The 12,557-nt window shown below is 38.2% G+C and overlaps 2 protein-coding genes across 2 annotated transcripts; both read right to left on the bottom strand.

Moving 5' to 3' along the window:
- Nucleotides 1-46: 46 nt before the first annotated feature.
- On the bottom strand, nt 47-4,365 carry ftsj1 (FtsJ RNA 2'-O-methyltransferase 1). Its single transcript, XM_074677647.1, has 11 exons — nt 4,268-4,365; nt 3,596-3,724; nt 3,369-3,438; nt 3,121-3,241; nt 2,897-2,975; nt 2,726-2,778; nt 2,599-2,652; nt 2,277-2,379; nt 1,878-1,961; nt 1,654-1,757; nt 47-1,147 (listed from the first exon to the last, which is right to left on the bottom strand). Exons 2-11 carry the CDS (start codon nt 3,714-3,716, stop codon nt 974-976), a joined length of 963 nt encoding a protein of 320 aa, XP_074533748.1. The 5' UTR covers nt 3,717-3,724; nt 4,268-4,365; the 3' UTR covers nt 47-973.
- A 723-nt stretch (nt 4,366-5,088) lies between these two features.
- Nucleotides 5,089-12,473, bottom strand: LOC141796666 (serine/threonine-protein kinase pim-3-like). Its single transcript, XM_074677901.1, has 6 exons — nt 12,181-12,473; nt 11,260-11,369; nt 9,179-9,229; nt 8,380-8,743; nt 7,967-8,143; nt 5,089-7,836 (listed from the first exon to the last, which is right to left on the bottom strand). Exons 1-6 carry the CDS (start codon nt 12,257-12,259, stop codon nt 7,634-7,636), a joined length of 984 nt encoding a protein of 327 aa, XP_074534002.1. The 5' UTR covers nt 12,260-12,473; the 3' UTR covers nt 5,089-7,633.
- Nucleotides 12,474-12,557: the final 84 nt, after the last annotated feature.

Here is a 12,557-nt window from a genome sequence, read left to right as displayed (position 1 = left end):
TCTGTCCTTTTTCTTGAAGAAAGTGATTTTTTTGTTGTTGATTCTGTAGTGATAGTGGGGTGGAGCTGGGCCGTCGGAGAGAAAAGGACATCAGAGCTCAAGTGAGCCATGGGTTAATCTGTGATAATGTTCACTCTAACCCACATGCAGCAATCACACTGCAGTGGTCTGTACAAAATTGCGTCTATCAACAAAGTGAAAGTCTCAGAGCACCAGGCTGTCAGTAGCACTAAACAGATAGTCTGCTCACTGTGTGGGTACTAAGCTAACACTAAAAACAGAGTTTATAAAGTTTGCTTGTTGTCAGGTTTCTAACAATAGCACCCATAATACAACAGCATGGCTCTGTAGTAGAAGAATCCAGGTGCTAAACTGGCTTGCCTGCAGTCCTGACTTATTACCCATTGAAAACATTTGGAGCATCATGAGATGAAACATACTACAAAAAAACTCTGAATTATCAAGTAACTAAGAAACCAAACCAGGCGAGAATGAGACGTTTTCCCTTCAAACTCCAGAAACTGATCTCCCACATCCACATTTACAGTGTTGAAATACAATTAAGAAATGAAAGATGATGCGGTTAAATTGTTTTAACCGTGCTCTTATTTCTTCTGCTTTTATTTCTTCATATAAAATGTGAAATACTCTTTTGTCTGGTTCAGTGACTGGTTAAAAAGGTGGACAACAAGACAGCACCCCAAAGTGAAGCCAAAACATTTGAAGTTCCCCTTGACTGAACAGTCAATAACCTCTGCTTCTCTACAGAGATAAAGATACTGCCTCTAAATGCTTTCCATAAAATCAGATAGAACTATAAAACGTTGGATTGAGAGAAGTATCCTGCAGAGGACGGTAACATGCTTTTCAGCTCAGATGAACATGCTCTCTGTACTGGAAGAGAAGCTTTACCCAAAACACCAGAATGGTCCTTAAAATAAATGTCTACAGTCCCTTTAAACGGTAAAAGAGATCAGGAGGACTCAGCATGTTGTTCTGTGTCGTCCTCATTCTGATTGGAACTGGTGGACGGAGCGTCCTCTCTGGATAGAAGGTTGTTTTTGCGGAGGTGACAGGCCTGCTGGTATGGGGGGCGTATGGGTGGCTGGGTGGGTGGGGTGTACTGATACTGTTTTCCTTCTTCCAGCTGAGGAAAGACAACACAGGAGTTCAAAAATTGTGATACTGTACTCAAATGGAGGAAAAATAAAGGTTATGTTCATAAACATTTTATATACACTGTATTCATCCATCCAGCATATTGGTATTTCTTAAATATAAGACTTCATTCTCATAACATTACTTTATTTCATTTTTTTAACAATACAAATTTCATCTTAAAGCATAAGGAATTTATGGACTACTATCACTAATTTAGTCTCTTATATCTATATCTGTGATCTACCAGTTTCAAAAGACAAGACGCATTACTGGCATTGATTGGTTCCTCCATCTGTTTGTTTACTAACATCTCTCTTCATTCATTGTTTCTTCTTTTGGTTAACTTATGTTAATGTATTATCTAGAAAAAAACAACCAAATTTTGTAATAACTGAGATTTTGTCAAAATAAAACCTGCAAAATAACCTTGAATGGAACAAATGAATCAAATGACTGAGCCAAAAGACTTTGTTATCCTGCAGGTTCGCTCACCTGAAGAGGATAGGTTCTGTCAGAGTCGAAAGCGCTTAAGTCACCACATGCCAGGAAGGGAACAATGACACGGTTCGGACCCTCTAACTGGTTGAAATCCACATCTAAAGGACAGGGATCAGAATCCAGACTGAGATGTTAGCCAACATTTTAGTGTTACTGTTTAATTCCAACTTCTGTTTAACTGTAAATCCTGAGTAGAGGACTCAATTTAGTGCAGTTACCATAAGAATGATCGAGCAGAGGGTTGGACATGTTGGGAATGTAACCCTCAGGAGGAGCATAATTCTGGCACACCACAAAGGCCTCTGCAAACAGACAGACAAGGAGACACTGAATGAGAAGCCTTCATACACAAAGCTCATGTGTAAACTGAAGGACATTTGTATTGTGTTACTCAGTTTATCAAAAATACAATAATTTTTATTTTGTTATTCACATGCACTTATTTTAATTGAGAGGGTTTTTTTTTTTGCTTAAGTTACTTAAAGGTATGACTCTTTTAAAACCGGGAGGGTTTTTTGTTTAAATCACAAAGTTGAGGATAGAGGTAAAAAAAAAAATCAGGAGCATGGCTTTTTTTTTTTGTTCAGGGTCAGCAATGGTTTATAGGAGCAGCTCACCAATGCTGGAGTTTCTGCTGCTGCGAGGTTTGGCACAGGTGACACCGCTGAAGAAGATCTTCAGCTGAGAGTAGAGAAGAGTCACGTCTTTCCCTCTGAAGATCTGAGACACATAGAAAAGGTTGTTATCATAATGAACCTGAAACAGTCGAACCAGTGGAGATCTCAGGTAAGTTACATCTCATGAGCAAGATTTTTTTAACTTTATTTGAGGCAAAAAAGTGGCAAATTACACACTAGGATTTAACAAATAATGGTTGACAAAACACTATCTCTAACACAGATACACTTTGTACTTGAGGCCTTTGAATACTGGACTCACTTTGGCAACAAATGTCCCTCCAGGTTTCAGGACGTGAGTTGTGATGTTCAGAGCCTGGGAGAGACAAACAGCTTTCAGCATGATGTCACAAACAGACAAGTGATTACAAACACATATATTTACTTACAGCCAATAAGAGCTGAGCCTGGATGTACTCGTCCACATCATGGAGACCAGTGACTAGGAAGGTAGAGCAGGATGTTACTCATCTCAGCTGATCATGATTATGACCATGTTTATCATGGGTGTAGGAGAGAATAAAAGGGAGGATAAGACAGAAGGAATGTAAGCAGCTCACCGTCTGGAGCTCCATCACACACCACAAGGTCGGCTGGCTGACCCTCAAAGTGTCGGATGATCTCCTGAGCGGTCGACACCTGAGAGGAGTATAGAGAGGAAGAGAAGAAGGAGGATACAGGTCATATGACACAGCACAGCATTCCTCCTGTCTCTGATGTGCTGTGCAAACTGAGATGTGTCAGATTTAATCCATTCCAAAGAAAAATAAGGATCTTTCCTCACCTTGGTGATGTCTCCCTGGATCTGAGTGACTCCTGGAAGAGGAGCCATGGCCTGTAGGTCCACTGCCACGATCTTAACCTCCTCACCTCTGTCACCCTGCGCACCCTTTTCCTCCTGTCCTCTGAGGAAAAGTAAAAAAAAAATAAAAAATACTATCAAAATGAAGAGCTGAATGCAAGGGAACAAAAAAAAACACATTTAAATGTAAGATAAAAAGGGCATATATGTGGAATAAAACAAAAGACAACCTGAGTTTCCGGCTGAGGACCTGGCTCCAACTTCCAGGAGCAGCACACAGATCCACTGCTCTATTTACACCTGAGAAATACAATTAACCTCATAAATTAACTGTAGATAAATCAGATGTTTACTATCTGTTGGATCTGGATAGTTACTTAAAACTTAAGGTAAACTTGTCTTATAGCCTGTAAATCACACAATAAAGAAAGTGTCTTATGTGTCTCTTCTTTCTTACCTGTGAACAGGTTGAACTCTTCATCTAGCTGCAGCAGTTTGAAGGCACTCCTCGCCCTCCAGCCTTCCTCTTTGGCCAGACGGTAGTAAATATCCCGCTTGTCTTTGGAGGAGCGACCCATCCTGGCCTCTGATGGGATCACCGAAATAAGAGATATGTCGACTAAATTAATGATTAATTGAATTAATTATTTGCACTACTGATTCAGCATTACTTTTATTTATGTAAAGATGCATCAACAATAACTTGGGCTATTAACAATACTAATATTATTTTGTCATCCCATCAAAACTAAACCGTGTTACATTTCAATATAATCCAAAAAAGGCAAGATTTAACATAATAATATCGAATGTGGTTTATTCTTAGATCGCCGAATTTAAAAATGCTTTCCACTGATTCCAAAGATATACTTCGTTGTAACGTGCCGAAAACTGAATCGTACTGAAGACCGACTTATTCATTTTAATGTATGTTTTTAAACGAAGTTTGACGAAGGCTGTACAAAAACCGTCACATTTCCTGTTTTTTGAGCTTTGTGTTAATTGATAGGTCCATTTTCGACTCGGAGTTAACCATATGAGCATTTATGACAAATAAAAATATCAAATTCAATCATGTTGTTTGATTTTTAACCTTAGTTTATGGCTACTGGAAAATAGTGGTACATACGTTTCACGTGCAGCTTCGGTTGTTGATGATCGAAGGACCCTTCCCTTCAGCTGTCCTCGCGCGCCTGTTCGAAATGTTTCCAAAATGTCTACAAATAACGGAATTAAGGTTCAAAATAACATTTTACAAAAACAATAGTGTGTTAAATTGATTATTTAAAACATTTTCTAAAATTTAAATTATGGACCAAGTCCCTTGACCGTCGTTATGCTGTCACATGTTTTCATATTCTTGTTTTGAACACAAAACGGAGATGGTGAGCTCGAAAAAAATGAATAATATAAATGAAAAATAACCCAATGAAAAATTATTTTGATATTAGCAACAAAGTTTGTATAATTTCGAAGCATAAATGAGGTTGCCTCGTACCCTTTAAATTTCCTCTACTGAGGAGTACTCACTGGCGGCCACACGGTGTCGTTTCAGTCACACGAAATTTAGTTAAATGGGATTTCATTCCTGAAGGTAAATTCATGAAAAATGTCGGCCATTGTTATGTATTCATTTATTAATTGAAGTCAAAGTTATTATGTTAAAGTTAGAATTTTGATAATAACCTCAGAAATATAACTTTAAGGTCATTTAAAAGAAAAAAAAATGTATTTATCACTTCATTTCTTCAGTGGTCCTCTAACATAAGGATGCTAGTTGCTAGGTAAGAATTTATTTTTCAACCTGAAGGGAGAATCAAGAGAAAAGAACAAAAAGGGCATTTTAGTCTCAAAGAAGGTTGGAAAATATAAGGTTCTGCTGTCAAGATTATGCTTTTATGCAGTTTTAAAGAAGACATCACAAAGGATTTCAGTCTATATACAAAAGCTTTAATCATAACATGTTCATGAAAAAATATGTTGTTCTCATCAGAATTCAATTAAACATTGATAAATGTAAGCATGTGAGCTGATCATCTAAGAACCTAGTTGGAACTCTGGACCTGATGTCAGAGAACTCGAAGTGGAACCTGATATTTTGTTCTCAGAATTGAAAAAAAACAAACAAACCATAAGACAGTGAGACGAATAAATAAACAAGAGTAGTGTCTCTCCCACTAAAATAAATAAAAGTAGTGTTTCAAATATACAACAAAGGACACCTTTACACAAGAATTTAAAATAATAAAAAAAACATAGTTGCATTGAATGTGCATTTTACACTCAGATGGAAAGAGCCATTTTGAGGACACGTTCTTCAAAAAGCAAGAGAATGAGAAAGAAACAAGATCAGCTGAGAAAGCTCTGAGGTGTTTTATAAACTGACCAAACTAAACATTTTATTAAACAAAGTAAAAAGATGAGTCTTATGCTGTGGTGTCAACCCCGAAGCTCGGGTTTTCTCTCCACTTGGATATCCAAATGTTTCTAACAATAAGAAGTCATATCAGAGGAGAGAACAAAAACCCAGCCAGGTCAAAAACAGCACCAGAAAGAAGAGAGAACTGTCAGATTTACTTCTCAAGTAAGATCACTTAAGAATACACATGACGGTTTTGGTGTTTTTTTTAGTCAGGAAGCTTCTCCTGTTCGTTATCAAAGACACATAAAATCAGAAGAATTAGAGACAGAAACCTTTATACTCCACAGAGTTCAAAGTTGAAGTTTTGGTGTCTGAGCTAAAGTTCAGGTCTGGTGTCCTGAACCAGACTCCACAGAGGTGTGTGTCGTTAAGAGTGTAGATTGTGTGTTTCAAGTATCTCACATGTCAGCAGGTGAGAGTCGGTCAGAGGGTGGGGTGTGAAACAGTGGACGGGCTTCCTCAGAGGACACTTTTTAAATTAAAATGGTATGAACTTTAGGCAAGTGTTCAAGTAAGTTACATTTCTGTCTTCAACATAAACTATTCAAGCACCTTGTTCACTAATAACCAAATTAGATATACAGGTTTACTTTCTGAATATAGCATGCAGCACAGCTCGTGTCCAGGTTTAACAATAGTTCTCCAAAAGTGGCCCAACGTTTTTTTTTTGTTTTTTAACAAAAACAATGGGACAAAATATTAGTTAAGCAAAAATGAGGATGTTTAAAACACCTTGTAGTTGTCGGAAATAAGATTTATGGTGAGAAAAGACCTTTCTCTGAGGTTAGGTCTGTGGAGAAAAGATGTCTTGTCAAGATTTTCTTGAAAATCCTGCCATCCGTGTTTAAACTCTGGCTTTTTCACAGAATTACAGAATTATGAGAGGGTAAAAATCAACATGTTGCTAGATTCTGGAGATTTAGAATAGTCAGAATTTAGTCAGATTTTTTTTTTAAGACAGAAGTAGTTTGGAAAAATGCACAATGAGTCAGATTTCTGACATTTGATTTATAATCACAAGTAGAATGAAAAATAACAGTATTCTGCTTTAATGTCAGAAGTTTTAAGAAAAAGAAAAAAAAACGTATAATCCAAAGTTTTAGGTCAGGATTTTATAACAGATCCAGAATCTTCTTAAGAATCTGGGGGCTTTCTCTGTATTTTGTCTGGATTTTAAGATATGATTCAGAGATCTCCTGTAGTCAGAATGAAAAAATTAAAAATGTAAATGTATGACATAAAATGAAAAAATAAGACATGAAAGTGTATTATAATCTCTGTAGTGTATGATGAAAATGACGGTTACTGTTGGGAAAAAAAAGAAAAAATACTTTTTTCTTGGAGATTTGGCCATTAAAATGAAAATCAACCTCAGAATTTTAATATGCCAACTCCAAAATACGAGAAACTTGTGAAAAAAGTGTCAGAATTTCTCAAATTTGCAGATTAAAGACATATTTTTGTGATTTTCTGAAAACAAGGCCACAGGCCTAAAGTGAAAGTCAAAATCTCAAGTTAAACTCATAATTTTAACAAAGTTGGAGATCTGATTTCTGAGAAAAAGTCAGAATTCTGACTCATAACATCAGAATGAATGAAAATAAATAAAAGTCCAATCTCAAAAGAAAAAAAAAGGCCTCTCAATATTCATTTTTAGTGGCACCAATCTCCGTCTATATCATTCCTTAAATGCAGATGATAAATCCTCTAACATCATAATTTTAAAACAACATATTTCTGTAAAGTTTTGAAAATAAATATAAAGAGGGCTCAAATGTTGTTAAAAATGTGTAGTGTAGATTTTGGTGAATCTTATGACTAAACCTGGACTCTGTACCAAAGCAGTGCACCTCACATTGACACGAAGTGAGTCCTGATTTGTGGTTGGACCACAGCGGCATTCAAACTAAAGGCACTATAAAGCAAAGAATACACCATGGTGCTCTATGAGAGCCACTTCTTCTCCCTCAACACGTCTCAGGACGACCCACGGTCCCAAAACCAATGATGGAGCTCATTAGGACAGCTGTCAAATAAGTCTATGCATGTCCTCTTCAGCCTTCAGGTGACCAATCAGACGCTCTGCTGACTGGAGGATGAGGAAGATGAGGGAGAGGATGAAGAGGAGGAGTCGGCTGTGATTGGTTGGAGTGTGATGCTGTCATCTGACTTTTGTCTGCTGCTTCCTGTCACCCAGGGGTGGAGGAGGATCTGCTCAAGGGTTGGCCGGTCTGACGGCTGCTGGCTGAGACACCAGCCAATCAGCTGCTGGCACTCTGTGATGGACAGACAGAGAGAGAAGATCCTGTTACTCATCTGTGGCCAGCATTCCTCTAAACCAAGCCTTTCAGGTTCAGCCAAAAAGTCAGAATTACAAGAACAAAAAGGTTTTGAATCCAAACTAACCTGAAGAGAGTTTTTGTCTGAAGCAGAGCCGTCCTTTCAGGATCTCATCGTCTTGTTCGAAGGGAATGTCTCCACACACCATGTCATACAGCAGCACACCAAGCGACCAAACGGTGGCTGAGCGACCATGGTACCTGCGGAACCGAATCCACTCTGGAGGACTATAAACCCTCGTACCTGAAGGAAGGACACAGGGGATGTGAGAGGTCTGACAGATCACATCTGTGATAAGTAGGAGGTCAGAAACCAAGTGTGAAATAACCAGAATGTGAAAAATGAAACTGCCATTTTAACACTGTTTTCAACATTTCTTTACAACCTTAAAATAACCTTCACTCTTTCTGTTCTCATAAAAACAACTCCTGTCCTGTTAGTAAACGGTGAAAAGACTGTCCCTGAATAATGAGGCTTACCATCGAACTCTGTGTAGGCAGTCTCTTTGAGAAGCGCTCCTGAGCCAAAGTCGATGAGTTTTATGTGTCCCGTCCTCAGGTCCACCAGCAGGTTCTCGTCTTTAATGTCTCTGTGGACGACTCCGCAGGCATAGCAGTGACGCACAGCCTCCAGAACCTGCAGGAAGAAGCCGCATGCAGCCGCCTCGTCCAAAGCGCCTCGCTCTGTGATGTAGTCAAACAAATCCTGACTGTGCTCGAGACGCTCCATCACCAGCAGCCAGCCGTCCACTCGCTCCCACCAGTCCAAAAGGCGAACAACGCCACCAAAAGCCCCGCCTACTTTCTTCAGCAGTACAATTTCCAAGGGGACCACTGAGCCACACTGAAGAGAATAGATATTGAGACCATGAGAACATATTTAAACTTTACCCGTTTGTGTTTTCTTTTGAAAAAAATGCCTAAATGTGTGTATTTCATCCTCTAAAGTGCCATTTTTGTTTTACTTTTAAAATTACCCAAAAAAACAACTCTGAGGTGTTGCTCGGGCTAAAAATGGCAGTAAAGCACTTGCATTGTTACATTTTCATGAATCTTAAGGATAATAGAGGACCACAACACCATAAATAAAGAATACTGTCTGCCTTCTGATATAAAAATAAATTAATGATTGAATTAAATGAAAAATAAAAACAATTCACAAATCTTGTGTTTCACGTTAACTCTCTCAGTAACCTACAGCTATTCAAAGACCATTGGTGTGTGTGAACTCATTAGTCTATTCTGTGTGTGTATGTTTAAAAATGCGCATAAATCTCACCAGAGAGCCCCACTCAGTCACCCTCTCCCTGCACACGTGCTTCACGGCCACCTGCATGGAAACATAAACACCATTCACTGATAAACACTCAACAGAATAATTCTGAGTTAGACTCCAAATAGCAGTTATCCTAAACATGCCTTTGGTAAAAAAAAAAAAATGACAAACTGCTTTTTGTTTACCCCATCTGACTCTAAATGTTTTTCTTTTTTGATGAAATAACCAAAGGGAAATAACCGGACTTTCTTATTAAGTTTCAACTGTTGTGATAAAACTGCAAATAAGGACAAAACGTTTCTACTTAATTAGATTAAAGAGCAAAATCAAGATTTCCAGCTCGGAGGCCCATGTCTCTTTGTGAAAACAAAGAACACATGCCAGACAGGGCTGAGGTGTGTCAAGCTGCGCAGCTGACGTGATTAAAATAGGAAGTAATGAGAGGAGGCACTTCTTTCAAAATAAAAGCTTCAAAATACAATCTTCAAAATAGCAGCAGAGTTTAGGGGATTTTCCAAAGTGTTAAAACTGAAAGTAAATCCAACATTTAGCTTTTCATTTAGAGGACAACAATATAACATAACACCTGCACAAGATGCACAACATAAGGCACTTGTGCATTCTGGTACTTTCTGATTTTTCACAGATACAGCAACCACTCCATAATGTAAATATCTGTTTTTATAAAAGGAGGTTTGGGGAGTGTTAAAACATGGTTTGTATGAGCTTAATCTCACATCTTGCCAACTTTGTTAAGCAAGCAGCGCACCTTAAGAAACAGTTTTGCATTTCACAGACAACAGGGTATATGCTAAAATCCTGAGGTTGACTTCAATATCTTTTTAAGACTTTTTCAAAAACCTTTGAAAAAGTTTTATGACTTTATCGCAACTTTCAGTTGTTGCTGGCATCCACTTTTTAACAGTTGTAGTTTGCATTTTTACAGAAATTATGTAAGCTGGGAAGGAATAAAGCTTGAAAGAATAAATGAAACTAAAGGCAGGTTTATCGACACTCCACAACAAGAAACAGCAGTTATTCAAGGCCAACTTGCTGAAGAAAATGAGAAATTACTTAATCATTATTAAAATTTAGGACATGTGCCGGAGATTGTGTGATTTGCTTAAGTGTTGTATTTAATTTCTCTTTATGAAATCAGAAATGACGTTAATTTAAAGCTGGTGTTTATACCGCTCACAATCCTTATTGTTGTATTTTATTGTATCTAGAGTCTTTATGTATTTTTTTATTTTATTATTTTTCATTTTTTGTATTTTACTACCGACTCCATCGATTTCTGCTGTTAACACAACAATTTTCCAGTTTGGGATCAATAAAGTAACTCTACTCTTTTCTATTGTATTCTATTTTCGAACTTTATCGGCTGAATGTTTAACGTCCCAATCAGGGGACAGTTGCAAGGAGGAAAATAAATATTAATGGATATTTTTTGGGTCAAAGCTTGCATACCTATGAAACTTAATACCTCATAAAACCACAATTAAGACTTTTTAAATACTTTTTAAGGCCCTTAATTTTCCCAAAATTGATTTATCAACTTTTAATATTTTTTAAGACCCCGCGGACACCCTGGACAACTATTTTTTAATGATAGAGGGTTGAATTCAAGATTTGTGAGTAAAGTTGTTGATTTGAAGTATGCCTCAATCAATGATGTCGTAATGGGCTGAAATATTCCAATAATATTCACTATAATTATTAAATTAAAGTGCAGTCTACAACTTGATGGGTCATTAACCAAAAACTTAAACAGTTGCAGTATTCATCTTAATTCCAAACATCTACCGCTACAGCATATAAATCAGTGCTTCTAAACTTACTGGAAAATTAATACCTATCTTAGAGCCATCAATGTTTAAGTAGTTGATGTTATCAATGTTGTAATTGAAGCAATGGGTATTGAAATTTCTTTTCTTTTTTTTTCTTTTTTTTAAACGCTGCTTTTATTTTTGAAAGGCACAGACCGGAAACACGATCTGCATGTGAACAACTTGACGTCGAGTCGTGCCCGCCATGTGCCGGCGAGACACCGGGACCAAAACAAAGCATCTCCCCGCTCTTACCGGCAGCCCGTCGGCGAGGCGAACAGCCGAGTACACGGTACCAAATCCTCCGCTGCCGAGCACCGAACCCAGCCGGTACAGCTTCTCAAACGACTGCTTCTCCGTTTTAGCTGAAAAAATAAAGAAAACACAATCAATTGTAGACAAGTGATTTTGGGCGGTTAAGGCCCTGCGGTGTGCTCCAAAATTGTATCCCCCTTTTTCAATAAACCCATGTCTCGACAAGTGTAAGACATTTTTTGGGGCAATTTTTCATATAAGGTTTGAATTAAATTATAATTATAGGCGGGGAAAATCTCCTAAACTCAGGCGGCCACGCTGCCCGGTGTCCTCAGATGACCCCCTGATGCTCTTGTGAAAACCGTTGAAAAATGGTTGACGCACAATAGCATCATCGTCTCCCCCCAAAAATACTATGAAAACATTCATGTGCGACTAGATCGGATAATTTACCTCAGCACTGATTTTACGTTTTTTTATCATGACACGGTAACACATTTCGGCTTAACACCTGGCTTTCAAAATGGCTCCTCACCATGCTATTTAAAGGTCATGCGGTGTAAGCCTCGAGGATGTGAGCATTAGATGATGCTTCAGTGTCTAAGAGAAGGTAACTCAAATTTGACCACCCAGAATCATAGTAAGGGGTCATTTCAACACAATTTCCGTTTACATTTTTTCTTAGGAGGAAATTATTTGCGGTTTTATCCTTCATTTTGGCTACCTTGTTTTGTTTTCCCTACCGTGTTACGTCGGATTTTGAGACCCATCTGATTTTGTGACCTGAAATGACCTAGCATGGGATTTTTCGTGAAGCCGTACCGTTTGGGGTCGAATAAGGATAAAAGAATCAGGTCACCGATAATAAGGTCCACAGAAAAGATGAAACACCGACATTGTGTCGTTTTTAACGGTTATTACCTTGCTGAAGATGAAGCTTCGCCGGTAGATCCATGCTGGATGAAATATGAGACAAGGAGTCCAGCTTGGAAAGCAGCATACTGCTCGTTACTTCCCGGAGAAATCTTATACACGGTAGAAAAAAATCAAAAGATAGTAAATCCTTAAACTGTAGATTAATCCTCAGAGGTTCCTACGTGTGAAATGAGGCGCGAACACGATGAATATCCATCGATGTTACATGAGAAGTCCGCCTGCTCCTGCAGCACTGAGCGTAGCGCGCCACTCTGCCTCCTGCCCCGAAGCTGCCAATATTTACAAACATTAGAAGGATCCTTCCGCCCACTGATCAGTTCGTGGCGCCACAACAAATTCACCTCATGCCCAAACTAAAATAT

The sequence above is a fragment of the Halichoeres trimaculatus genome, unplaced genomic scaffold, assembly GCF_033239565.1.
Source record: "Halichoeres trimaculatus isolate MK-OKI-2021-1 unplaced genomic scaffold, fHalTri1.1 fHalTri1_scaffold_10, whole genome shotgun sequence".
Taxonomy (NCBI): Eukaryota; Metazoa; Chordata; class Actinopteri; order Labriformes; family Labridae; genus Halichoeres; species Halichoeres trimaculatus.
This window is presented reverse-complemented; position numbering and strand designations above follow the sequence as displayed.